At 57.5% G+C, this 27749-nt stretch overlaps 1 protein-coding gene across 6 annotated transcripts; it reads right to left on the bottom strand.

Annotated features, from left to right (window-relative positions):
- Positions 1–207: 207 nt before the first annotated feature.
- Positions 208–27684, bottom strand: SEMA4G (semaphorin 4G). Of its 6 annotated transcripts, none has more exons than XM_061458893.1 (15): positions 27330–27684; positions 6973–7213; positions 5813–5961; positions 5271–5333; positions 5096–5194; positions 3857–3950; positions 3509–3622; positions 3150–3316; positions 2856–3025; positions 2553–2697; positions 2253–2475; positions 2053–2168; positions 1601–1752; positions 1362–1423; positions 208–1279 (listed from the first exon to the last, which is right to left on the bottom strand). In XM_061458893.1, exons 2-15 carry the CDS (start codon positions 7130–7132, stop codon positions 420–422), a joined length of 2574 nt encoding a protein of 857 aa, XP_061314877.1. In that variant the 5' UTR covers positions 7133–7213; positions 27330–27684; the 3' UTR covers positions 208–419. The 6 variants fall into 6 exon arrangements, with proteins under 6 accessions (XP_061314877.1, XP_061314876.1, XP_061314878.1 ...); XM_061458892.1 differs by lacking the exon at positions 27330–27684 and adding an exon at positions 18695–18773; XM_061458894.1 differs by lacking the exon at positions 27330–27684 and adding an exon at positions 17746–17780.
- Between the last annotated feature and the right edge of the window lie 65 nt (positions 27685–27749).

Here is a 27749-nt window from a genome sequence, read left to right as displayed (position 1 = left end):
CCCCAGCCCCGCTCCCTGCTCCTCACCCACCTCTCAGCAGCCAAGGGACACCCAGCAGGGCAGGCCAAGTCCATGCGTCCACAACAGCATCTCTCTCACACCTGGACAGACGGACAGACAGAAACTCTCCCTCCCCCCAGGGTCCACCTTCAGCCAGGTGCCAGCTCCTGCCTCCAGCTTGTGGCCACCGTCAGTGGGTTTTTATACATAAATAGAGCTCCAAATTTAAATAGATTCTTTTTTTCTGTATAGCGAGTCTCAAAAGTCAGAGAAAAGCCACAGGAATGGCCGAGCCCAGGCCTGGCCCGGCTGTGCCATCCAGGAGGTAGTTTTGCCTGAGTCTTGTAACACTGCTGGCAGGGGGTGGGAGAAGGGGCTGGAGGGGTGGAGGGTCCCGCTGGCAGGACCCCCCCCAGCCCCTACACGGAGCTCTCGTCCAGCTTCTCCACCAGCTGCGTGTGTTTCCGCTTCTCCAGGATCTTGCTGAGCTCCTCGGTGAAGGATGCGCTGTAGAGCGGCGAGACCAGCGGCTCCTCCTGCTGCTGCAGCAGCATGTAGCTGTTGCCATTCATCTTGCGGAGCACATTGGGCAGAGACCCCACGCCATTGGTGAGCTCGGCCGGCAGCGGTGGCGGCAGCGGGGGCACAGCAGCCGGCAGCTCCTTCACTGGGGATGTGGCAGCCGTGGGTGCCTCACCAGGGATGATCCGCAGGCGGCCATCGGGGTAGGCGAGCTCTTCCTCCTCCTCCTCTTCCCGGTGGCCCTTGCGCAGGCAGTTGGCTGAGACGGTCTGCAGCTCCACACTGGCTGGCCGCGGATCCCCCAGCACATACTTGCCTTTGCGCTTCTCCAGGCAGGACACATAGAGGAGGACGGTGCTGAGCACGGCGCACAGCACCACCAAGGCGATGATGGCAGAGACATAAGCCACCTTCATGTCGCTGGCAGCCTGGCTGATAGCATGGGGCCGTGAGGCGGCCGTGGGGATGCGGGGCAGCTCAGTCAGCACGGTGAGGCTGTAGGCAGCCAGCAGCGTCCGGAGACCACGCTCCTCGCCATAGCAGCGGTACTCGCCGCTGTGCTGCGGCAGCGTGTCTGTCACCAGCAGCCCGTCCACCCCGATGCGCAGCCGGTCCTGCCCCGCGTCCAGCGCCTCGCTGCCGTTCAGCAGCCAGACGGCTCGTGCCAAGTTGGAGCGCTGGTCGCAGGGCAACAGCACGTCGTCCCCCTGCAGCACCGTCCGGTTCTTCCATGGCAGAGAGCCTGTGGGGACAAGCACTGCCTTGCACCATTCCCAGTCACCCTAAGGGATGCCAGACACCAGCATCCCCTGTGGTCGCAAGGGGCTGCACAGACTCACCCCGCCCAGAGCTGCTCCGGCATCCCTCGTTGCCACTCTGAATGTCCTGCACCAGCCCTGCCCTGCAAGACACCAGGGTTTCAGCCATACAGCCCTGACTGAGCCCACCCTTATGGGGTCACAGCCACCTGGGGGATGCCAGACCCTTGAGGTGGCATTGGGGTGACTGTGCCATGGGGTGATGTGGGCAGGTGGAAGGCTCATGGGGACCTCACTGGGGATGGGCAGCCTGTCCCTACCTGTCTGTGGTGGCAGTGGCGCAGCAGGACCTGCCATCCCAGGCGCAGTAGGGGTCCCGGGCGAGGATGCAGTCATAGCAGGAGGTGTACCTACTGCAGGAGGCCAGGGGCACCTGCAGGATCCCAGTGGCTCCCCCCACGTACAGGCTTCTCTGGGGGAAAAGGACTGGCTCAGCACTGACCTGGCATGGTGCAACTGGGCTATGGGGTGCCCCATGCTGCCCAGAGATCCAGCTCTCCCTTGGTGTGGTGCATGGGGGAGGGACCCCAGCTCCAGTCGGTGCTGAATGGCTGCAGCAGGAGGCCATACTGCTCCCTTTCCTTAGGCTCTGGCATGTGTCCCGAGCTGGGGTGACCCAGGAGTCATGTTTCCCCCATTCCACAAACAGCCCAAAGGCTGCAGCACAAACATGCCCCATATGTGGTGTCCCCCCACTTCTTCCACCCCTCACCTGGGCATGGGAGATCACCAGGCTCTCCACAGGCTGCGGGTCCCTAAACACCTGCACCTCCTCCACGATGTGGATGCCGGAGCCCACCACCACAGCCTTGTGGATCCAGCCATCCCCTGGAGAGCAGAGCAGGAGGTCAGGAAGGAGTGTGGGGTGTGCTCCCTGCCTGCAGAGACCCAACAAACTCAACCCGTGCTCACCCGTCCCCATGAAGAGCACATCGTAGGAGCGGCCATCAAGGGCCTGCACCCTGTCCACGGCCAGCTGGCTGTACACCACGCTCTTCTTTACCAGCAGCGGCTCCCCGCCAGCCGGTTTCACCTCCTCAAACATGAGCGGGTGCAGCTTCACAAAGTCCAGGACGCTGTTGGGCAGGTCCTGCGAGGAGTTGTAGCCCTTCCTGCGGGAGCGGTCCGTGATGCACTGTGCAGGGGAGACGCGGGTCAGGAGGGGATGCAGCTGCCCTGTGTGCCCCCATCTCCACACCCACAAGCACTCACAGAGCCAGGTCGGGGCTCAGGCACTGCACCGTCATAGCGGGACCACTTGTGAGCCGAGTCCTGGTACTCCATGTAGGGGCCCTCGAAGGCACGCTGTACTGCTGAGATGCTGTAGCGGCACACGGCCGAAGCCTCCATGGTCCTCCTGGGGGATAAAACCCCACCTGAGCCCAGGCAGACATAGGGGTGCTCCCCACCACTGCACCCCCAGGTGCTCAGCACCTGCCTGCGTGTCCCCTTGAGCATCTCTGGTCTCCCCCCATGACTTTTAACTCCAGCCATTTTGGCTGCTGCCCTGCTCACCACTGCGCCGAAAGCGTGAAGGCAGCATAGAAAACGGTGCTGGCCCAGCTGCCTCCATCCAGGCTGCAGACGCTGCGCAGCACCTCGTAGTAGGGGATGTAGCAGACCAGGCGTGCCTTCATGAAGGATGTCCACTTGCGCTGCAGGATCTTCTTCCCCCCCACGTCGCTCTGGGAGGGTGCAGGGAGCATTTCTGCACAGGCTGGTGGGGGTGCATGTCCCTCTGCCCATGCCTCGCTTTCCCGCAAGCCTCTGTCCCAGTGCTTGGCTCCCCGTGGCTGCAGACATGCCTACCTTGCAGACACGGGCCACCCGGGCTACTCGGGCCACCTGGCTCTTGTCGAAGAAGGATGTGGTCTCCTCGCCAGCCCACTCCGTGAAGAAGTAGTAGATTTTGTCATCGTCACCCACAGGGCTGTCCTTGCTCTCCCGGACCAGCACAGAGGCCACGAACTCAGCATCTGAGGAGCACAGAGTGAAAGCTGGAGGCTGGGGACCCACCACAGGATGGAGGATTGCTCCCTGCCTCAGTTTCTTCATGGCAAACCATACAGGACCCCAGTGGTACCCCAGTCCAGGTCCACGCTCCCCAAGGCAATGCACAGCATCCCACAGCCCACGACACTGGCCCCAGGGGACCATAGCAGTCTCACCGTTCAGCCAGTGCAGTGGGGATTCCTCTGTCTTCAGCGGCCGCTGGTGCAGGTTCCTCCGGATGTCAGGGAGGCTCCGAAATTCGTAGCGTGTGGCCGTGTACAATCCACCATCTGGGCAGGGCAGGCACCATCAGCATGGTGCTGCTCCTCAGGGATAGCCCCAAAAGCCACCAGCATCCCCATGCCCCAAGTGGAAAAGGAGGAAGAGGACCAAGGCCTGGCTTGCTAAGGCCCCTGCATACAGAGCCCACCCAGCTGGGGGAACCCCATGGGGGCACTGGGGATGGGGCCAGGGTCAGTGGCATACCACATGTCCCCACCAGCCCTGGCAAGGGTGCTGCTTACCCACGATGAGGCCAGTGTAGCCACGAGCAGGGTCGTACGGGCACTTCTCCTTGCCCTCCTCAAAGTATGATGGCAACGTAAATCTGTTGGCATCCTTGACGGGGACAGGGGACTGGGTTACACAGGAGGCGACAGACCTGCCTTGCCTGGTAGCCCCAAGCTCTCTGCTGCTAGTGGGGACAAAGCCATGCCCACGTCCTTGTGCAGGCAAGACAAACGCTCCCTGCACCCTCTAGCTGGTCGGAAACCACATGGACAGCCACAGCCCACAGCCAAGAGAAGGGCAGAGGGCTCAGAAGGAGCCTCAGCACCCCACTTTGGCATCGTGTGGGCACCAGGCAGGATCTGGCCAGCGCAACCCACGTTCCCAGGCTGTGCCTGGCCAGCAGACGCTGTCCAGCCCGGCTGGCTCCCCCCGGGGGATGTCCCTGTCACAGCAGGAGTTATTTTCTGTGGGGTTTGTAGTTCAAAGCACGTCAAATAATGACCGGGCCCTTCCAGCTCAGCCGCTGCTCCGCCTGACTCCCAGGGCGTGCGACAGCCAAACCGGACCGGCGACACGGTTGTGGGAATGGGCACGGCTCCCCCGGGATTCCCTGGCCGTGCTGCGGACATGGTCCCAGGAAGTCCCTTTGGTCCGGGAGGGAGGTGGGCAAAGGGCGGCTGAGTCATCGAAGAGCCTCCACACAGGGGTGAAAGTCCCACTGCCGGGAACGTGGCTGCCCCTGGCATCTGCCCTGAGTCATGGCCACACAAGGACCCCTGTCCTGGCCTGGGAAATCCCTAGGGATGGGCTGCTGAGTCAGCCCTGCCACCGTCACCCCTCCTGCCATTACCACCCTTCCAGGCATGCTTGCCACTGGCCACCAGCCAGACTGCAGCCCCTGATCTGGGAAGGGACCCTGCAACAGCAGGAGCTGGGGACCAGCTCCAGTGCTGGCACATCCCACCCCACTGGTCTCACTGAGCCCACATGCCCCACCCCCGTCACCGATCCACCCCCAGCCATCTTGCCATGGGGTCTGAGTCCAGCCCCAGTGCTGTGGATGCACGGTGCTGCATCCCCAAATCTACCCACCCCAGCCTGGGGGTCACTCGCCTCCCCCCTGAGCTGGTAGGACAGGGGCAGAAAGGGAATTAGGCTGTAGGGGAAGATGGTGTGAGTGCAGGGGCTGCACCACACCGGGGTGACATGGTGGCAGGGGACAGGGGACAGCCGTGGGGCTGAGCAGGACTCACGATGGCAGCGCAGAGCGGGTGGAAGGCGTAGGTCCCGCAGGCATAGAGATGGGTGCTGTTCAGCCTCTGCAGAAACCGCACGTGGTTGAAGCACTCGGTCTGCAGAGGGGGAGGGCAGGCGTTAGAGTCTGGGGAGGCGGCAGCAGCCCCCCCAGCACCCACCCACCGGCTCTACCTTGTTGTTTTTGCCCTTCTGCAGGCAGTCCATCTGCTTCTCTGGGGAGGCTTCCCACTGGATCTGCAATGGAAAGAGGAACTTCCCCCATCACCACATGGTTCCGCCATCACTGCAGGCTCCAGCCTCTGCCAGAGCCTTCAGAGATGCTAAAATCCTCCGCACGAGATGGCATCCCTCCCCACATCCCCACCCCAGGGTGAGAGTGATTCCAGACCCTAACCAACAGGCGCCTGGAGGAATTTTGGGGTATCCTTCCCAGTGGGAGCAAAGGTGTAATGCTTCTCCCCTGCCCTTTGTCCTGAGAGGGTGTCCCTGAAGCAGGCAGCTCTGAGCCTGGGGGCACCTCCCACCACTGTCCCCACACTGCCTAGCTAGGGAGAAGGTCCAGATGTCCACAGGGGACCTGGGGACAGCACCTCCAGGCAAGACCTGAGGTGGGGAGAGGGAGGATGAGCAGGGTGGCCAGAATTCGTGCAGGGAGCGGGCAGAGTGGGACAGGGGAGGACGAGCAGCTAATGGCAAGTAGGGGCCAGGCTCACCGTGCGGTGGGAGCCGTCAGCCACGTCGCTGGAGTTGAGGGCGAAGATGGCTCCCCTGGCCCCCACGTAGAGGATGCCACGGTCATCCTCCAGCAGCAGGGTGCTGTAGTTGAGGGTGCGCGCTCTGAAGCGCCGGACGCCCAACAGCTCTGCAAAGGGAACAGGGGGCTGAGGGAGGACCCTGGGGCAGGCATGGCGAGAGCCACAGGAAAAGACAGAGAACGGAGCTGGGAGCGGGTGGAAAAGCACCACCTGAGGTTATTGGGCTGGTGGTACTGCCTGCCAGTGGTCCAGCATGGGCCTGCCACACTGTCTGGAGAGCAGTCGGAGGAAGCGAAACCACACCAGCAGTGACCCAGCTCTGAACCGAACCCAGCCAGTTCAAAAGGATGCACAAAACCTGAACCGAAACTGCTGTGCAAGGGGAGGGCTTCTGCAGCCAGGCTGGGTGCTCCCTGCCCACTGAGCTAGAGAAACCGTTCAATCTCGGCTGCTGAGAAGTGCCCTGGCCAGAGGAACCCCAAGCCAGGAGGCTCAGACCCTCCTGCCACAGGAGGGGAAAGTCCCATGGGGCTTGGGACCCTGGAGGCAGCTGGAGGGGAATGACCTGTAAAAGGAGGCACTGTCTGGAAGAACGAAAGGGCACCCTAGTTGCAAATGAACCACTGTCAACTGCTGAGCTGGGCTTCACTAAAGAGGTCAGTGAAGTCACGTGGATGCCCAGGGCACAATGACACTATGGGGCTGGCTGAGGTTGGAGGCCAACAGCCTAGTGGCAATTAGAGAAAACCATGGAAGGAAGCTCCCTGCTGACTATTTGGGTGTGATGCCCAGCTCAGGACACTCTTCAAGGGCAGCTGGGCAAAGCCAGGGTCTGGCCAAGGCTGGCTCCCTGCACATCTTTGTCCTCCTGAACTGGCTATTGGGGAGAGCCCTTTGCATCTCCACTGATCCGTCCCTCAGGGTACATCAACTCCAGGCATCCAGCAACAGCAAGCCATGCGGGCTCTGATCACTGGAGCCCAGGGGACCCCCTGTAGCCACCCACCATGCCAAACTTCCCACTCCAGGGGCCAGGGAAGTCTGAATGCAGTCACAATGCAACAAATTCAGTGACGGCAAGATCTGCACCACCACCACCAAGACCCACACCCCCTTACCCTCAAAGGTGACTGTTGTCCTGGGGGTGGCATCCAGGTCAGTGGCAGAGCGCCGTGACGGGTAGCCTATCACTGCCGTCACCGCCATGAAGAGAGCCGTCAGGAGATGGGCTATGCCTCTGCTCATCTTCCCGCTGCCCCGCTGAGGGCAGCTGCCCATCTCGAGGCTGCCGGGCTGGCAGAGCCAATCCTTGGGACACGCTCCCCAGCTCCCTGGGATGGGGATGGTCACCAAAGCCTCCTGAAACACAGAGCACCGGGTCAGATGCTCCTGCTGCCCCCAGCACCTCACCAGCAATGGGCTCGGGAAGGAGCTGGCTGCACTCACGCATGGATGATTGACTGGGCATGGCCTCAGCCCAGGGACAGCTTCAGGGAAAAGCAAACCCTTGTTTGCCAACGGGGAAACTGAGGCACAGTGCAAGGCATCGAACCTGCAGCTAGCACAGGGCAGGGAGCCAAGTCCGAGCAGAGCCCCTGGCTCAGTGTCCACTTGCTGAGTGCTTGACTGGGTTGCTTGGAGGTTCATTTTCCTTCAAGTTTGCTCCAGGCTCTTCCCTCCTTCCCTCCCAGCCATCCTCCCCCCGACTGAAGGATATACTTCGGCACAGACAGCTGATCCCCCACTGCATTTTCACACCCAAAATGCAGGCACAGTTACCCCCAAAAGCAGAGTGCAGGGCTCAGGGCTGAGCCCCTCTGAAGGTCTCTTGGCACACTGGGATACCCCAAGCACTGCTCCCAGCTGCGGCAGGAGGGCTCCTGGGGAGCCCAAAGGCTCTGCTCCTCCCCTGGAAGCACAGCTGATGGCAAGTGGGAGGATAAGCAGGGATAGGATGGCCAGAGTTCGTGGCTCCTCACATGAAAGATACTTGTCCCCACAGTTTTGCCCCTCCTGAAACGAGATTCCTGAGGACAGAAGCAGGGGGAAGTATGCTACAGGCATGCAGTGATGCAAGGTGAAGGAAAACCCATACAGGAACCACTTGGCATCTTCATCAAGTCTTTCCAGGTGAGAACGGTTTTTTCTCCCCAGTGTTTATCCATGAGTTTTCAGTTCCTCTTTCATCCCAAGCTGCCTTGAAGCTCAGCATCTACCTCAGCTCTCACTTTCATGAATTCAGTCCCTCCCAAATAATCCTCTGCCTCTCCTGGCTGCACTGAGCAAAGCCACTGGTTCATTTTACAGGCACTAAGGACGAAGAAGCTGCCTGGTTATCTAGAGCAGGAGAGCTTTCCATAAGCAACCAGCACCTATACGTTTGCTTAGTTGTTGGGGGTTTTTTATCTATATAAAGCAAATACCTGGCCCTGTAGAGAAGCTGCCCAAACACGCTTGCTGCAGTTTCCCTGAAGCAAATACCTCACCGGGTCTCAGGCAGAGGGGAGATAAAACCAAAGTGAAACAGAAGCGAAAAGGGCTTTAGGGCTCAAAAGGAGAAGTGAGGAGCTGGATGTGTGATCCAGCTGCAGTCCTGGATCCTGTGTTAAACCGCTGTTTCCTTTGGGGGAATTCAGCCACAGACCTCACATCTGTATTGGCTGCTGCCCTGGAGCATCCCAGGAATGGGGCAGAGGTGAGATGATCCCCCTGCTGCTCCCTCCTGCCTCACTGCACCCCAGACACCAGCCCAACATAGAGCATCCATAGAGCACCCAACCCTGGCTGCAGGCAGGGTGCTGCCCACAGAGCTGAGCTCCCTGGCAAACAGAGGACGATGATCCAGAGCATCATCCCACCAAGTAACTTCTGATCCCAGGACAAGCCCTGTCCAGACCAAGGGTTTGCTAGTGAATGATGGGCCTGGCAAGATGATGCAAGGTGAGTGAATGGGGATGGAGGTCACAGAAAAAGTAGTTGCTTTGATGGCACCATGAGCCAAACCCACCAAGCTATTAGGGCAAAGCAAGTGGTGGGGTCACATGTGGAGCACCAAAGCACCCAAAAGCACTCCAGCCAGCCCCATGCTGACACCTCTCCATACTGCCAGTGGGACCAGGGCCACTCTGCTGCAGGGACCTTCCCCAGGCCTCTGTGTGGGGACACGAGCCAGAATCATGCACAAGCCACAAAAGCTGCCATACACTCTTGCTGGGAAAGCAGAGGGGAGGAGAAACCTCCTTACAACCAGGCAAACAACGATCTCTAATAAATGAGTAACAGCCCTGCGAGCTGCCTGCACGCTGCCATGCATCCTCACCTTATCTCCCTTGAACAAGCACTGAACTTTGCCTGCTGCTTGGCTCCAGACGCGACAGAGATTGGAGCTGGGAGTGTGGCTGGGCAGGGAGGCAGGGATGGTGCTTTTCACAGGGCAAGCACCACGATGCCAGCCAGCCCTGGCTAACGTTTAACCAGAGTCAGCACCAAGCCACCATGGAGTGGGGGGAATAAAAATAGTGAATTAAGGTGTGGGGCTGTACAGGGTTCCCAGGCAGGCAGGGGCAGCAGGAAACAGCCTCCCCTGCTGCCAGGGCTGGGATCCTCTGGTTTTAAAAGGGGAGAAGCTACACTCTGGAATTTCCAAAGGCTCCTTTGCTTGAGATCAGATGTAACTTTGTCCTACAGGACGTTTAGTCAGTTAATCTAAGAGCCAGTTAATCTTTTACTTGAAGGGAAGGGCTGCTGTGAGGTTCTCTGCTTGCATTTTTTATACCTAGGATGGGGGGAGAAAGAGCAAGGAGGAAATGAAATCATCCTTGACCCCGCTCAGATTGTCACGCCAGGCTGCTGCCATACCAAACACCCCCAAACCCATCATTCCCCCTTGGATGGGTGCAAGTTCAAAGCAAGGGCTGGGGAGGGAGGTAGAGGAGGTCTCGGTCCGTGGGACCCACTGGTAGGGTTGGGGTCAGGTGGGTTGCTCAAGCCCAGCACTCCCATGGGAAACAGGAAAAAGGCAGGAGAAACGCCACAGAGAGTTTTTCCCTGTGGGAGGAACACAAACGGGTGGAGAAAAGAGGCTGAAAAGCAGCAGCAGCTCCAATGGAACCTGAGGTTTAAGAGAAAAAACACCCAGGAAAGCCCATCCCACCCCCAGGAGCAAGTTCCTGAGCCCCTCAGCACCTCACCTACTTCCCAGCGTAGGGGGGACCGACATAAGACCTGCAATCCAGCAACGCTGAAGGAGAAGGGTGGTGGAGGCAGGACCCGGCTGCAGGGCTGACGGTCACCACGAGGAACCAACCACTCTGATCTCAACGTGCAACATCCATGGAGGCCAAAGCCCCTCTCCTACCGCCGGCGATTGGTGATCCTGCAGGATGTGGCCGCGGCTCCCGGCGCTGTCTCCCGCCGGCAGAATGGGTTTGCTGGCCTCCGCGGAGCACGAGGAAAGCAGTGCGGCAGCAGAGGCAGGCAGGCGTGCGTGAGCGTGCAGGGGAGCGAGCGAGCCCCGGTCAGGTCTGACTGGGTTTACTGGGTCACGGCGGAAGCTGTGTGAGCATGACTGTGCCGGCCCCAGCCTCCCACCAGCAGCCAGGCTCACGGCACAGCACAGCACAGCACAGCACACCCAACCGAGCCGGCCCAGGCGGCACCTCCTTAAAATCCCTGCGACCAGCGTCTCTGGAGGCGCAAAAGGCTTTTGATGAGTGAACTTCCCGGCGGCAGGTCCCGACAACCTGGATCCGGCCAAAGCCGCCGCACCCCTCAGCAGCTGCTGTGCCAGGAGCTTCTGCTGCCCATGGTGGCCCCTTCCTGCTGCCCCATGGTCCTCAAAGCCACGAGGCAGGGAGCCCTGGCAGCCAGAGCCACTGCATGCTGCAGTGCAGGGAAGCTGCGCTGTCAGTGGGGCTGGCAAACACGGAGGGACCTCAGCCAGGATCTTATGGGCCTCCCATGGCTGTTTCCTTGGCAGCACAGCCAAAAATGATGCTGGTTGTTTAATTTAAAGGAGAAAAAATGGAAATGCTGGGTGGGAGCTGCCCTTCTCTGGCTCACCCCCAGCATCCACCCTGCATGGCAGAACAGAGATCTGCAGAGTGGGATGGGACATTTCCCCATCCCGCTACTCCAGGGACAGCTTGTGGTTGCTCCACCAGGCTCTAGTAAAGCCCAAGCAGGCTCCTGGACCCTTCTCCCCTCCTCATGGGTTGCCCTCCCTCGGCATCACGCACCCCTACCAGCAAGAACTGCTGGCTTCCCAGTGGGGGCAGGATTTCCAGTGGATCTCCTCTGGGTTACGGGGCTGCAAAACAGCCTCAATAGAACTCCTGGCAGGACTGCACTGGGAGGCACGGTTTACACCTTGCTTTATCACAACAGCCCAGCCTAAGCACCCCAAACCCTGTGCAGCCAATTCAGGACCAAACCTGGCAGGTGACCCCCACCCCCCCAGTCCCTTCAGCTCCCCCACCGTGTTCCCACTGGCCCGGCACCATTTTACATCTCCAAGGACCTGTGTGAGTTGCCCTCGGGTTCAGCTGAAACAGCCAGACCCGTTCCTGGTGCAGGAAGAGGGGGAAAGGTGCTTGCCCTGGGGGATGAGGTGGGGAGAGCTCCCAGGCGTGGGAATGAGCCAAGGAATTACAGGAAATGAGATATCCAGTGAGAGGCAAGCCTGGCCCCTGCATGGCTGCGAGCACAGTGTGCTTCAGGCTCCCCTTCCCAGGAGCCAACAGACCTTGAGTGGGAAATCCTGCGAGATGTGGGAAGAAGAGCCGGGATGGAGGTTGCCAGGCAACTTTAATTCAGTCCTTGATGAACTTCCAGCACTTTGCTTTTGCCGCAGAGCCCAATCAGCAAATGATAAAACATCAGGTCCCCCTGGAGCTCATGGTATCCATCCACCCATCCATGAATCCATCTATCCCACGGGCTTGCTCATGGCCACAAGCCCAGGTTGCCCTGCAAGGCAATGGGTGCCTCCCCTTTGCCCCCCAGCAGCATCCCCAGAGGCCAGCCCAGGACAAGCTGCCCTTCTCAGCAGAGGTTTGCAGGGCAGGATCTGACCCGTGGGACTGGGCTGGCGCTGCCGCACGGATATTTCCCAACCAGCCAGGACTTTTGTCAACAACAGCAAAAAAAAAAATCCCCAAACTTGCTGGAAGCCCTCAGGGCAGAGGGGACCCGCGCTGGGTTTGGGGGCCGGGGAGGGAAGGAGCACAGTGACCTCCTGGGAGCCCCTCATCGAGTTTATTTTAGTTGCTCTCTTTAAACAAAACCATGCTTGACCCTGGGGCGCTTCAGCAGACACGCACAAGGGCTTCAGCGATTCAGGAAGCAGATATATCTGTCTTTTACCCAAATTTGGGATTCAAGCACAAAGGAGGAGAGGGGGAGCAGCAACACTGCCTCCTCCCAAAGAGCATCCTGCCCTGTTCCCGCCACAAAGCCCCTGCTCGCAGCACAGCCACTGTGGAGCCAGGCGGGCCATGGGAATGGTCTCTTATTCTCTCTGGCATGACACAGCCTCATCCACCATCAGCAGAGCCCTTGCACCTCCAGCACAAGAGAGCACCCAGCCCTGGTCCCACAAGGGTCATGGCAGGGAGGACATGCATGATGGAGCAAAGTGATGGATGGGAGAGCAACAGGAGCCAGTTGGGGACGTGGGCTGACTTAAGGGGCACTACTGCCGGCAGGAGCCAGACATCTAAACATCCCAAAAATACAAACATCTGTCAGCAATGAAACTAACAACAGCCCAATTTCTGACAGATTCACGCCACTGCCTCCAGTGCCATGCCTTTATTTCCATCCCCCTGCAGCATCCCTGGGGAATGCCACCTGCCCAGCAAGGGGCAGGGACCAGCCAGGGTGTCCCCTTGCATAGCTGCAGGGATCGGGATGCTTTAGCCTCTCCCCAGCTTCCTGTTTTCACTGATCTTACAAGAACTCGTTCCTCTCCTCCATCTGGGCAGGTCTGATGTGGAGCAGGAGGTTCAAAGGGGCTGTCAGGCAGTAACGGAGCTCACTGCCAAGTCCTAGGGAGAGCTCTCCTGCCATTCCCATCCAAACCCACCCAAAAAACCCAACTGGGAAAATAAGGAAAGCTGCTCTGGCCTGTGCCATGGGCAACCATCACCTGCCTGCAGCCGCCTGCCAGGCATAAGGATGGCTCTGCTCCAGCAGCTCCCGGCATGCCACAAGCAGACGGTGAGAGCACGGTGCCCAGGATGGTAGGACAGAGCACTCCTCTGCTCCCTGTCTGTATGGAAAACCCACCAACACCAGCTGATGAATGAAACAGTTCCTCGCCTGGCTCCATCGCCCCAAAGCCTTGCTCAGAACTGGCCCCTGGAGCGAAGGGTGCAAGGAGGGGAGGCTGAAGGCATCCCATGACGGGATCAAGAGCTCTAAGGGATGTCCCAGACAGCCCAGACCTGGCACCCACAGGCAACACAGCAAATCTCCCCTCGCAGAAGCAATTCCCTGTGTGCCAGAGGCCATTTGGCTCTTGCAAGCTCTCAGTGAGGATACGGTCCCTGCGGCTTTTCCCTCCCATGCAGCACGTCTACTCCTGCCGAAACCCCACCGGAGCAGCCCCAGGCTGACCCTGCAGCCTGGGAGCACCAGAGAGCCCAGCCAGGAGCCATGCAGGAACTGGGAAGTGGAACTGGATGATGCTGAGACGTTGACCTGACTCTGACTTCACCTATCACCAGCCCCAGGCCGCTGGGGAGGCAGAGTGCAGTCACCAAGCCCCAGGATGCGGAGTGCAGACCCCGGGGCTCCCATCTCCTCCATCGCACAGAAGCAGCATGCTCGGTGCTAGCGACACCACCCCCAAACCCCAACCTTTTCCATCCTTTCCATCTGCAGCATGCCAAGCTTTGCCGCTTGCCTGCAGCCCCTTGGTGGCTGGATGGACAGATAGAGAGCTGGACAGACTGCCCTCCACATCACAATGGATTTTCCCAGCAAAGGGGGTGTTCATATCCAAGTAGCTCAGTGCTGGATGGGCTCTGCAATTCAGCCTTCAAAGGCTTTGTGGCTGAAGCACATTGTCTTCTCAGGAGAAGCAGGAAAATAATTGTAGAATTAAATTCCCAGGAACAATTAGAAGGAAAATGAGAAAAAAAAATCCCAGCCCTACGTGTAAAGGGCTACTTCAGAGCCAGCAGATTTGGGGACTTTTTGACGCATTTGAATCCATTTACTCGTCCTCGTGGTTGCACCGTGTTTCATTTCACTGGGCTCATACAATGCAAGACAAGGCATTAACTCGGGTGTTTGTTCAGAGCCGGTTTGTCTTCCAGTTCTTTTTCCAAAGCCAGGTTTGAGTTTCAAAGACGTTTCCTGGCAATGCCTGGAGTTCCCACCATTGCCATGGCGCGGGACTTCCCTGAGGGGAAACTGAGGCTCAGAAACCATGCAAGACCTGGCGTCCTCTTGGAAGCAGGGGCAAGAGCTGCAGCACAGCCCAGCTTGCCTGGTGCGAACGTGGGGCTTCCTGCCGCAATCCTGGCCCTCTCCCTTTTATTTATTCCAAAGATAAACTGTTTTCTTTCACAAAGTCCAGCAAACCCAGATGATGGGAGCAGCTTTTATAGCTTCCAGCTTTAACAACCTCCTGTTTCCTTTGCATTCCCTCTGACAAAGCTTCAAATTTGGGGTCAAACCCGATTTCATGTTCAGCTTCGCGTTCAAACCTGCACAGCGCCAGGAGCAGCACCTGGCCTTTCCCACAGTCGTTTGCATACCACCAGCTTTGCTGCCCCAAAATCAGCTCCCCGCCTTATTTGCATGGGCTGGGCTTTGCAACAGGCAAACGAGAGCCCTCCATCAGGTAACGGGAGGTGGGGTTGTTGCTCGGGGGAGCTTTTAAGCAACAAGAAAAGCAGAACCCAGAGCCCTTGGCCACCCTGAATGGCCAAGCTGCCTCCTGGCCCCTGGTCAGTAACACAGTGCCTGGAATCTTCGTCTTCCTTCGTCTCCGAATGGTGGAACTTGTGCCCCGGGAGGAAGGAGGGGTGGGTTTGGTGATGACCTTGGTACAGCAAAGCCCTCGTGCTTGTAAATCACCGGGAGCTGGGCAAGGAGGGACACGACAGCATTTCCTCCTGAAGCGCCAGCGCGGCAGGGAGCTCTCACCTTTGATCAGGAACAGTCATCAGCCTAGCAGCCAAGCACTGCCTTTCACAGGGGAACATCAGAAACTGTGGGGGCATCATTCCCTCAATCCCTGAGAGCCAGTGGATCCCTGGGACCGGTTTCCCCCCACCAAATCACCCATGAGCCGCTTCCCAACAAGTCCCATCAAGATGCCAAGCGGAGCCAGAAGGCAAGCGCAGGGAGGGAAATTCCCCGCACACGCCAGGCGAGGCTGGCACCACATCTCCATCGCAGACACTGCTGCCCAATGCACAAAGTGCCTGCAGACCCCCCTCGCCAGCCCTGCCGAGCACACCTGGATGCTTTATCCCAGCACACAACCTGCCAGATTTGCTGAATAAACCTCCCGGCTCCGGCAAACCCACTGCATTCCTGGTGGGGAAAGTGGTGAAAGGTTCAAATGGATGTTGGAAAAGGCAGGGGGGAGAAACAAGCCTATGACACAAAGCCCTCATCTGCAGGAACCGAAAGGGTTGTTGGGGTTTTGGTTTTCTTTCCCCTCCGGTTGCAACACAAAAACAAAGCCAAGATAGGGATCTCAGCGTGCTGGGGTGGGGGGGCAGCTCCCTGGCCTTGTCCCTCCAGGCAGAGTGAGCCTGGCCAAACCCAGATGAAGCAGAGACGTGTCCTGCAGGACACGCACACAGCATCACCACAGCTATCCCACACGGGTTTGGGGTTCTGATGGGGGGTCCCAGCCTGTGCCCACCACAGAGGGAGGCAAAGCAGCCGGAGCCCATCGTGGTAGGCCAGCGAGCACAAAAATGCCATCGCTGTTATTAATAATTTCCCTGCCTCTGGGGGAATCTGCACTCCTCATCCATTTTGGGCAGTCTCTTTGTCTTTGGAGACTGCTTTTCTTGGCACCTGAAGAGCCCTTTCATGGTTCCCCCCCACACATCATGCTCTCAGTTTTAAAGGCCAGGCACAAGGCACTGGCTCACCTGGGCACTGATGGGGAGGGCAAAGAGACCCCCGAATCTCAGTGCTGCCCGACTGCATGGCAGGTCTCTTCTACCCTTGGATCAGGAGGGACGTGCAGCTCAACCCCAAACACAGACAAGCCCCCAGTACAAGCCGGTCCCCTCTGCCCAGGGGCATCCAGAGCTCCCACAGCAACGCATCCCAAGGAGATGAACCCTAAGGAGCCAGGGCTCAGACAAGCCACATCCCGCGTGCCCCTGCGTCCCGAGGGGATGGGGGGAGGCAGGGATTTCACTGCACCACCTGCATTGGTTTAGTGTCTCGTCCCAGCCAGATGAAACACCAGCTGAAACCCAGGTAACACTCAGCCTCCCCAAATACCACCAGCAGCCTTCATCCCCACAGCCCTCAGAGCTCCCCCATCCCCAGGGGAAGGAAGGGGCTGGATGTAGCCCCCCCCCCCCGGAGCTGCTGCCCTGTCTGGCTGCAGTTCCCACCGTCATCTTCCCTTGCACCCTCTGCATGTCCCCATGTCACTCCTGCCCAGCTACCCCAGCCTCACCTCACCACATAGCCCAAAGAAAGCGACCTGCACTGCCTCCAGATCCTGTATATCACCACCTCCCCTCCACATGTCACCTCAAATCCATGTCTGGATCAGACCTCCCCTGGTCTCCATCCTGTCCCCAAGACTCTGTCCCCCTGTTTCCCCAAGACACCATTCCCTGTATTTCCACCCCAGCAGTTCAGACCCCTACTCCTCCTCCGGTGGACCCTGCCCGTGCACTCACCACCCCAGATCCTGCCTGGGGACCCAGCACCCCAAACCCCTCCTGCAGACTCAGACCTGGACCCACACTAAGCACCTCAGGCCCTATCAAAGGGACTCAACACCAAATCCAGCACCCCAGACACTGCCTGGGGACTCGGCATCCAGACCCAGCAGCCCCAATCCTGCCTGGGGACCTGGACCGAGACCCAGCACCCCCAACCCAGCACCCCCGACCCTGCCTCCGAATTCAGCATCCAGCCCCTGCATCCAGCACTCGGATCCCGCAACCAGATCCAGTTTTCCGGATCCTGCGAGCAGACGCACACCCAGCCCCAGCCCTCCCGGACCCGCACCGCGGACCCGGCCGGCGGCTGTCCCCACTCGCGTGTCCCCGGCACTTGCCTGGTGCGGTGCGGCGCGGCTCTGCTCGGCGGCGCAGCAGGTGCGGGCGGCTCGGCTCGGTTCGGCGCAGCCCCGGCGCTCGCAGCCCTACCGTGCGTGGCCCTGCCGCACCGAGCCGTTCCGAGCCGCGCCGCCCGCACCGCGCCGCCCCGCATCGCACCGCCCCCTGGCGGCCGCCGCCGTGCGTGGAGGCGCAGGCCGAGGCCGCGGTGCCCAGCCCCGGCCTGGAGCCCCGTTGGCCGCCCGCAGTGGGGCCCGCAGAGGGCAGGAGCTGGGGCTGCCCCTGCAGCACGTGGGGGGGGGGGGGGGGGGCAGGAGGCAGCATTCTCCTATGCAGAGCCGCAGAGGTGCTGCAGAGTGAAGGCCAGGGACGCTCTGCTTCAGCGCCAAAAGGGCCTCTGGTAGAGTGGTCTGTGTTCAAGCCCTTTGGCAAGGTGAAATGCAGCTAACTTGGGCTTGTAACAATAAAAAAAGCATCACCGAGCTCAATAGGCGTCATCCAGCTCTGCCAACACACCACACACGGTGCCACCACACCACGGCCGGTGCCACAGCGCCCACTGAGCCTCCTCACTCCCCATACCCACCCTGGCTACTTACATCCCTCACCGCACACCTGAGCTGGGCCCGTACCCCATCTTCTCCCTCTGTTAGCACTGAGCCTGCCCTCACACCTGATGGAAGCTTGTTTGGAGACATGGCAGGTAGTGGTTTCTCTAGGGCCCTGTGTGTGGAGCCTTTTTGTCCTGGGTGGCTTCTGCGGCTCCTCCCCACGGGCAGCAGCTGCCAGGTTCAGGCCTGTGTTTGCTTTCCTTTCGCAAGCTTCCAGCTCCCGGCCAACCCTCCCTGCTCACCCGTCACAGCGCAGGCCTCCCAGAGCAAACCCCGAGTGCTGTGTGTAATCAGCAGGTTGGATCTAGGGCACCTGGAAATCAGCTGGAGCGGGAGGTGGGGAGATGCTGTACCTGCACACACCGGCTTACAGCTCCCGAAGCCGGGTGCTGCCAGCCTGTGGTTACAAATCCATGTGATGCCCAGCACCAGCACCCTCCATGTCTCATCCCCTCTGCTCCACACCAAGCCCCATGAGGGGTGAGGCCTTCAAGAAGGGGACAAGGGCCACCCTGACCCCACACCCTGCAGACCTGGAGCCAAACCCATGGCAGGGCTTAGCTGAGCAGGTTGTTGCTGCACATCAGCTGGGGATGAAGGTCAGCCCCTTCTGAACGCTCATCACCGCCTGGACCTTTCAGGGTCAGTAAGGGTGGCAGGGGCAGGGTGCTCTCATGGGGAGCATGGCTAATATGCCAACCTTAAGGCCTCTGCCAGGATGCTGCCTCTTAAAAGTACCATGGATGGGAGGGAGAGCAGCAGAGACTTGAATCACCCCAGCCCTCATGCACTGATGGGTCTCAGCCAAGGAGGGACCCATCTGGGTGCTCCTGTGGACGGGATGGCTCCTGTCACCCTCACATGCACCAAGCAGCCACCATCGCCTTGCATGAGGTGCTGGGACCCACTCCCTATTCCCACTCCCAGGGGACCCCAGCAGGGACACTACCCACCTCCTCCAGTGCTCCCCGTCCTCCTGCCCTCTCCTCCTGTATGCTCCAGCGCCTGATTACCATTTCCTCCTGTCCTTGGGCAGAGCCACAGCGCCTCCTCCACGCCTCGCCTCGCCGCACCTCTCCACCCACCCTGCAGAAGTGGGATGTCCGCACACCGAGAGCCAGGCTCACCCGGCAGCAGGAGGGTAGGCAGAGCAGCAGGCACTTCCTGCGAGGCAAGGATGCTTTTGGCCAGCCTATCTTACCCAGGGACGAGGGGTTCAGGTGCTGTGAGGTGGATGCTCCCCCTCATCCACTCCAAACCCCATCCCCTGCCTCGCTGGAGGGGTTGGTTATGGGTAGAACTGGTCCATAAGCACTGGGGAAGGCCCAAGGCTCCCTCCCTCCCTCTCCAGGGCACTGTGTACATCCAGTCCTGCAGCAATGCTCCCTGCCCGCATGGGCAGCACAGGCAGGCGTCCTCCCACGTGGCTGCCGGCCCAAGCAGCACACAGTGGAGCTGCATTAGCTCCTGGCCTCGCGGTGGGGTAATTAGTGCATGAGCAACGAGCGAGCGGAGCCTGGCACGGTGCAGTTACAGGCCCGAGCTTGCGAGGCTTTAATTAATGAACACGAGTCATGGGCAGCTGGAAGCAGAGCTGTGCTCAGAGCCTCCGCCTGCTCTGCTGCCCCCCGAGATTAAACTGGAGGAATTTAGGGCCCCACGAGGTTGAAGGCCACGGCCTTGCTCTTATTTGCGCTGCTTCCCCAACAGCCAGAGTGGGATGCAGGCAGCAGCAGGCATCAGCCGAACCAGACCTGTCCTGCTCCTGCATCCATCTGCCCCACAGAGTGGTGCTGTGGAATGGGGAGATCTGGCTTGTGCTCCAACCTCAGCCCAGAGCCTGCAAGGTGTTGGAAGGGGAGCTTCCCACTGGAGCAGCCCTGCAGCCCCCAGCCCAGCCCAGGGGCAGCCTCGGGAAACCACACTCCCTAATGCTCTTTCCCCATTAATCCAAACGGCCTTTAGGGAAGGGAGATGCTCAAGTGCCCAGCCCAGGGGCTGGTTACTGTTTAATTTCTCCTTGTTGTCACTTAAACATGGTGTCACAGGGAGAGAGGACTGGGCAGAGCTTGTCCCACATCACAGCAGGGCCAGCTGCCCTTTGCCTGTGCTGGCAGCTGCCCCTCGCAGCACCGCGCCACCACTCGGCACACGGCAAAGCCAGGCGGATGCCCACTCTCAGCGGCATGTTTGGGTTCACCCCTCTCTGCCAGATACCCCTACCCATGGCAATGGGTAGAAATGCCCACAGCCAGCCCCTTTCACCCCTCCGACACCCAAGAAGCCATGGCAAAGCCGGCGTGTTTCACTTGGCACTGCACCACCGTCCCAGCTGGCACACCAGATGATGTGAGGAATTATAACAGGGCTGCAGCACCGTGAAATATTGATGGGATTAGCGCGGATCAGCTCTCCCAGCACACGTGCTGTGCTCGCCCTGGGCCCGTGAGCCCGAGACCTGCGTGCACTCGTATTGCAGCTCAGTGCCTGGGGCAGCAGTGCGCTGGATGCTTCCTGACAGAGACACGTCTCCAGCCACCACCAGCCTGCTGCCTTCTGGAGGGACATGTGAGACCCTATTGCAGCACAAGATGTGCATCAAGTTGCTTAATGCATGACACAGGTCTGCTGGGATGAAGAGTTGTCTGGTTTGGTTGCAGCTCTGCACTCACTGCCACCCTGCGCCCCAAGGGACCCCCACCCTGCAGCCCTGAAACATGCCAGCCCCCAGGCTTCGTCTCTTCCAACCCCATCTCTCATTCATTCTGCATGGAGCATAGGGAATGCCCCATGCACAGGTGTATCCTGGGTGACTGGCAGAAGACCCTCACCCTCCTGGCCATTGTGTGTCCCTGCTCCCACTGTGAGAACAAGGTTTGGCCAGGAAGAGGGTTTCATTACGGATCACAGCAACATAAATACAACTTAGCAGGATCAAATATCAGCCAGCATTAAACTGGATATAAGCTGGGAGGAGCGCACACCATGGCAGCAGCATGTCACAAAGCACCTAGTTTTAGGGTTGTAGTGCTGACAGTGTGTTGGTGCCTATAACACCCATGGAGCCAACCACAATCTGCAGCCTTTGGTAGGAAACTGCTTCCTGGGGCAGCTCTGGTCCTCCCCAGCAGTGCCTGCAACCTGCCTTTCCATTGCCCACAGCAAGAGCAGTGAGATAAAACCTCAGCATGTGGGATTTTGTTTGCCAGCCTCTGCTGTCCGAGGGGCAGCAGGCAGTGACTGTTTCAAGCTGCTCTGCAAACTGGCCACCTTGGAGTTACAAAATCACAGCACTCCAGCAGCTGGGGATTTATGAAACCCACAGAGGAGTTGTGTAACACATGCTGAAGCTGTGCCAGCCCTCACCGTGCCAAGGGGCATGTTATAATATCAGAACCACTAGCAGAAAAATGGGTACCTTTCCCTTTTGACATGAAAAAGCAGCAACGAGCAAACCAGCCTTTCCCTGGGCACCTCCATCCCTCAGTTACGCTGTGAGACTGGCATTGTTGCTTCGCCTGCCTCCATGGAAGAAAAGCCCAATGGGAAGCACACCACCCCACACCATGGGGTTGGCTTCACTGCTCCAGCATCTATGTGGTCCTCTCTGCCCATCCCACAACCAGCCCCAGCCCTGGGCCAGAAGTGCTGCATGAAGCAGAGGAGCAGAAAAGTACCCACTGGTGATGCCTGGAGCCTGGCAATGGCACCCAGGGCTTCCCAGCAGCTAAGTGCATGCTAGCCAGGCTTGGCTTTGTTTCTTGAGAGCGTCATGGACTCATCAAATCAACCACGATGCTCTGCAGATTAGCCCCGGGAAAAAACATCTTCCAGTGGGCACAGAGCATGAAAGGCTCGGAGCCTCTTCCCTTGGAGTCACTGAGCAAGCTTTCCAAACCACTGTTTCTTTGGGCTGGGAGCCAGAAGGGAAAATTACAATTGCAGAAGAATTTGTCTGAGAAAGTTGTAAAGAGCTGGAAAAAGGCAGGGGCAGGCCAGAAGGCAGCAGAACAGCCAACCCATGCTGCTGCCACACTACCCCGGGGGTTGGTTTTGGGTAGGGACAGGATTTTACCCCCAGCTCAGTACAGCAGCGGAGTTGCTGCTCCAGCATCCCACAAGATCAGATGCTGGTTGCTCCCCTGTAAGTGTTTGGCAGTGGAAATCGGGGTGTTTTGCCCAAGGCCATTTGTTGATGAAGGCTGCCAGCCCCAGCCGCAGAGCTGAGCGTGGTGCCAGGGTGGATTTTCTCAGGGGAGAAGCCGCTGAGTCAGAGCAGCCTCCGATGTGTTCCCACAAGCCTGGCTGCGAGATGTGCGGGAGTTCACGGAGGACAGGAGCTCGAACGGGGAGCCGCCGGGGTTCGGGCTGCTCGTCTGCAAACCGATCCGAGCCAGCGGAAAGCATCGCCCTGGCTCAGGATCTGTCAGCACCGCACCTGCGGGGAAGGGTTTGTAGACTGCAGGAGGGCAAGCTCCTGACCTGCCTTTCAACCAGGCAGAGCTGCTTCGGGATGCTCCTGCAGCAGGGGGCAAACACCAGCAGGCATTGGGAATCCTGTGGGAGAGGCAAGAGGGGTGTTTCCAGGCTTGACACAAGGTCTCATCCTGGCTCTGGGGCAGAAGCAGGACTAAGGTGGTTAAAAGCAGTGAAGTGGCAGACTCATAGAATCATAGGAGACCAGGTTGGAAGGGACCTTAATGATCATGTGGCCCAAGAAAGCAAAGCATGACCTAGACTAGATGTCCCAACACCCTGTCCAGACAAATCTTAACAATGCCCAGTGTTGGGGAATCCACCACTTCCCTGGGGAGATTATTCCAAAGGCTGATTGCTCTCATTGTGAGAATTTTCCCTCTTGTGTCCAGCTGGAATGTCGCTGGGAATAACTTGTGCCCATTACCCTTTTCCATGTAACATCTTTTGAAAAGGGAGTCTCCATCTTCTTTATAACCACTCTTTCAATACTGGAACATAGTGATGAGGTCTCCCCTGAGTCTTCTTTTCCCTAGGCTGAACAAGCTTGGCTCTCTCAGCCTTTCCTCCTGTGGCCAGCTCCCTGCCGCACACTGCAGAGAGCAGCAACACACGTCCCTGGGCTTGCACAGGGGCTGGGCCAACACCAGCGTCTTTTAAGGGCTTCTCTTTTGTGTGACCTAACCTGCACACCCCAGAGCTAAAGCCAGGAGGTGCAAAGGCCCCAGCATCCACCCCCCTGAGCCAAGCCTCCAGCCAGGATCCGCATCCCCATGGCTTCACCTTCACCATCCGAGCCCTGGTGCTCAAGTGACCTCTGCCAGCCCTGCCTGCTCCAGCCCAAAGCTGGGCTGACACATGGGCAGCCTGCCCCTGCTTTGCAGGCTCTGAACCTCAATGCTGCCACCGACGAAGAAACAACCGGAGCAGCACAGTAAATAACCCCCCGCACACAGGCACAGCACTGGCAGAGCAGAGCCAGGCGCATCCATCACTCTCACAGTTTTTCTTCAGCTCTGACACTTTGATAGGGACGAGGGGGTGGGGGAAGGAAAGGAGCTTCCAAAATTTATGAGCTTGGATTTAAAAATACATCTCCTGGAAGCACTGCAAAACCCGGAGCTGGCGAAGGCGAATGGCTTAAAAGCTGCCTTCGGGAATGAATGTGAAAAGCTGTGCCTGCCTTGGGAAGAGGGATCTGGGAGACCTGCGCCGACGATGGCGCAAACCGTGTCCCCACTGGGATCGTTTGACAAGCAACAGCTCTCCGTGCTGTGCATTACAAGTGAAATGAAGGTAGAGGCAACAAATGACAGGTTAAAATCCCTAAGGTAATGTCAACCTTAGCGCACACAGGATTTGGACTGTCACCTTCAATCTCCCAGAGTTTCTCCTCTGCATCCATGACCTCCCAGTGCTCCACGCATAAGCAGCCTCTCAGCCCCATTTAGAAATAGATCCCCTTATGCAAAGAAAAGAGCTCGTAGCTGTGAATTTAGCTGAAAACATCTCTACCACAGGGAATCACATATCAAATAATAAAGCCAAATGAGTGTCAGGAAGAATAACCATGATATCAGAGTCCTGGGTCTTTACAGATGGACTGTCCCCCAGCAGGGTACCTCAGAATGAACAGCTGAAAAATGTTACCCAGTCATTAAAAACAGCTAAAAGTAATTTAGCCTGAGTGACAATGACGCTCAAAGCAAATTATTTGTCTGCTGAGATAAAAGGAGCTATTCCGAGCTTGCCTTTTGTTGTATTTTCTTTTAAAGTCAGAAAGGACTGAAAAACGCTGAGCCAACAGCCTGGCTGGCAGAACCCTGGTTCTGCTGCAGCAGCATGGTGCAAGGAGCATCCCTGCGAGCTGATCCCTTCTGCCATCATGCTCCAACCTTCCCTGGAAGGATGCTCGGAACGGACTGGGAAGACAGTCCCCAGGGCCAGCGCCGCATCTCTGCTGAGTTACAGTGCCATTTAGGATCATGGGTTTGCCATGGAAACATCTCCCTCCTAACAACAGATCTATCAGCACATGTCCTAAAAGCAGCCTGGCATCCATTACATGGTAATTTTTGCTTCCCTGTGACAGAGGCCAGACTCTGATCCTTTCCATGCTTTAATTAAAAAAACCCAAACCCAAACTTCTGGGTTAACCCCATCAAAAGCATGATGCAAGGGTCCTCAAAAATCCCCTCTGAAGCAGACTTTTGGTGGGCTCTTTAGATACACGGAGCATTTCAAATGCCCAGTGTTAAATATTTCAGGGGAAACATAACTCAGTTCTAAGTGCAGCCAGCCTCGCTTGGAAGCTCCAAGTCAGTGCAATTTCTCCACAGCTTTCAGGAATGGATTTGCTTCTTGCTGGTGCCTTCTCCCTGTACAGTGCAACCGAGTTAATGTATTCCAAAACTGGATTTTATTTTTTTTCCCCCTACATAATCAGATTTTGGGAAGCTGCAGTGCAATGCCTTACACGCAGTTTCTGTCCTTAGGTGCTTTCTGAGAAGGCTGCATCCATCACGACCTGGTGCTTTAGCACATCTCTGTACAAATGGTACCTTCGAGAGTCAGCTGAATTCCTCTGATTCATGTTCCTGCATATCCATACAGGTAATTTACCTTTATTAAAAATAAACCAGAAGACGGAGCTATTAAGAAGGACAGTGTCAAGGCCAGCAGAGTGAGTGCTGGAGGGCCAGGTTAATGAGCTGCGCTGCTGCCCAAGCACCCAGGCTGGCTGGAGCCAGGAGCTGCTGTCCCAGCAGGGCTGACTCAGTCCTTCATCAAGCAGGAACAACATCCCACATCCCTCTTTTGGGTAGTTCCTGCTCTCTGGGGTCCGTGGTTAAACCCACTCACTCCAGCCTCCTCCACCAGTGTTTTCCCTGGGGGCTCCTGTGTCCACTGGGCTTGGTCCAACCCCAGTATCCAGCCCCAGCTGCATCCCTGTGCTTCAAGGAGAAGGTGAACCAGGAATCGATCTGCCCTCGCATCTCACACTGGGTAAACCCATTGCTTCCTCCTCTGCCTGCATCAGCAACATCACCGAGCTGCTCCCTGGCAAGGACACTTCCAAGGCGAGGGAGTGGGAATTTGTAAGACACCCGTCATGATAGTTTATTCTTGTCATTTCTGACCCTCGGGGTAAGAAGAACATCAGAGCACTGCAGGCACAAAACAACAAGCTTTGTAGGTCATATCAGCCTGTAAAGTACCATTAGGAACCACAGCACGAAGCATGAATAATACCTCCTTTATTCCACTGTATACCTCAATGCCCTTTAAATAAAGGCAAATGATTATTTATGGACAGGGTTTGTATGAGACACCTGCTCAGGAACACGGGGCTAAAATGGAGCTGGAGCAGTAAGTTTGCTCTCTCGCTTATGTACAAGTCAGAGCAACCACAGCACTGACTGACAGGCTTAGTGACGGGCCAAGGGATCCCAGGCAAAAGAATCATAAAATGGTTTGGGTTGCAAGGGACCTTAAAGCTCATCCAGTTCCAACTCTCTGCCATGAGCAGGGACACCTTCCACTAGACCAGGTTTCTCACAGCCCCATCCAACGTAGCCTAAAGAGCAGGGGCACCACTGTAAATCTCCCTCAAACAGATTTCTGCTGTGTCCATTAAACCAGAGCTGCAAAGCACATGTCCTTCCATGCCACCCACCTCTCTACGAAGGACAGCAGGGCAGGAAAAGCTTTGAAGGACCCGGAGGCTGGAAAGGGACATTCAAGAACCAATCCCGTCACTTCTGAAAAGCCTTGAACATTCAACCTCGAGGGCTTTCCTTAAATCCTTTCAGCAAATAATGACCTCGATTGCCAAAAGGGATCTGATAATGCAAAGGCAGGGGGAGATATGCAGTGAGTCATCCTCTCGAAGCATGTTGAACTCCGTTTTAGCAGTAGCAGGAGCCATGCTCCCAGCTGGAGCAGGGTGAGGTTGCCCCCAAGAGGCAAATCTGACGAACTAGAGAGGGAAAATGCTCAATTCTGTTCTGAAGGGACCGCATAGGAAGGATTTTTAAGTCTCCTCATGTACTCTTATTTTCAGTTCTCCCTAGTTCAAAACATCTGTGGATGGGGTAGGAGCAGAGAGTAAGAGCTTTGGTGTGTGGCTGGTTGGGTGTTCCTGTGTTCTGCTGGAGCTCCTGAACCACACGACTTGTTTTCCTAGTCTCGTTTGCAGTGTCATTAGAAAGATAAAAAAGAAGTCACTGGGTTTTCTTCAGTCACACAAGACATTTCATAGAATCACAGAATGGTTTGGGTTGGAAGGGACCTTAAGGATCATCCAGTTCCAGCCCCCTGCCATAGGCAGGGACACCTCCCACTAGCCCAGGTTGCTCAGATTGATGATTCGATGCCATACACCTCCCTAGGCTCCTTCAGAGCAAGGGCTGGCAGCACCTTCAGCAGCATCTCCTGTCTCAGGAGTGGAAGGAGAGATGCAATCACAGACACAACAGACAGTTTGGAAACCAGTTGATGACAGGCCATGAACCCCCTCAGTCATGCACATCGAGCACACACGCAGCACATGAGCTGAACCAAGATCCTAGCATCTTGCCAGGGGAACAGGACCATGATGGACACGAGGGCTACCTCCCCAGCACATGTTACATGGATCAGCAGGATGAAGCTTTTGCAGCCAGGGATGGTTTCACAGACCCTGATGGATATTTCTGCTGCAAAATGCTCTTTGAACCTCTACGCTTTTAGCATCCACAACATCCTGAGGCAAGCAGATCCCCAGCTCCTGTCTCCGTTTGTTTGCTTTGAGCCTTCCTGCTAATAAAAGAACTAGAGAGTCTGAAGCAGAATTACAGAGCACCATTGAATAACTTCTTTCTATTTACCCCTTTTTAGGCCATTTGATTGTCAAGCTCACCATCTTACTTTCCAACACTACAACTATTTCCGAGCTGGAGAGACACAGCCGGCTTCGGGCCGCTGCAATTTATACCTGTCCTGTACACACACACGCAGATTCTCTCCCAAAGGGCTAAACCTGTGGCGTAACCTGAAATTTCACATGCCTGGAGCTGCTTTTCAAGAGGACAGAGTTTAAACACCCAGCTGAGATGTACCCAGGGTACTCACTGCTCCTGCGCCAGGCTCCTTGTGGGTTCCCCTGCCCCGTTCAGCCAGAGAACATCCCCGCGTCCCCAGCGCCGAGCCCTTGCTGCTGCAGCCCGGCTCCCTGTCAGCTCCAAACTGGAGGCGTCATCTCCAAAATGACTGTTGCGTTGGCTCCTGCCAGACTCTTAATTACGAAGAAGGCTGACACAGATTCTCAGCAAACGGCATTCACGTACTGCAGGGGAAAACAGAATGAGGGCAAGAGGAAAAATGGGCTAATAAGAGAAAAATCAACTGGAGGGAAGAAGCCACGTTGTGCTGTACAAACCTGACACAGCGACAATGCTGGAGCCCAAAATACTGGGAAAAAATAGGTTAGTGCACAGGGGAAGTAGGCAGTGCTCCACAAACATGGAGGAGAGACGGTGTGCAGCACAGCAT

Source organism: Pezoporus flaviventris, unplaced genomic scaffold (assembly GCF_033815535.1).
Source record: "Pezoporus flaviventris isolate CSIRO_AGI_PZ_B2104156 unplaced genomic scaffold, CSIRO_AGI_Pfla_v1 ptg000029l, whole genome shotgun sequence".
NCBI lineage: Eukaryota > Metazoa > Chordata > Aves > Psittaciformes > Psittacidae > Pezoporus > Pezoporus flaviventris.
Note: the sequence above shows the minus strand (reverse complement) of the source record. Positions and strands in the feature narration are given on the sequence as shown.

Bases quoted from the DNA above. Each gene is read 5' to 3' on its own strand.
- SEMA4G (XM_061458890.1), bottom strand. From the start codon at position 7,501: ATGAACCTCCAAGCAACCCAGTCAAGCACTCAGCAAGTGGACACTGAG. The intron at 5,962-6,972 runs GTAAGGGGGTGT...TTCCCTTTGCAG, and splicing joins GACAACAGTCACCTTTGAGG to AGCTGTTGGGCGTCCGGCGC. The intron at 3,026-3,149 runs GTAGGCATGTCT...GCACCCTCCCAG, and splicing joins GGGTGGCCCGTGTCTGCAAG to AGCGACGTGGGGGGGAAGAA.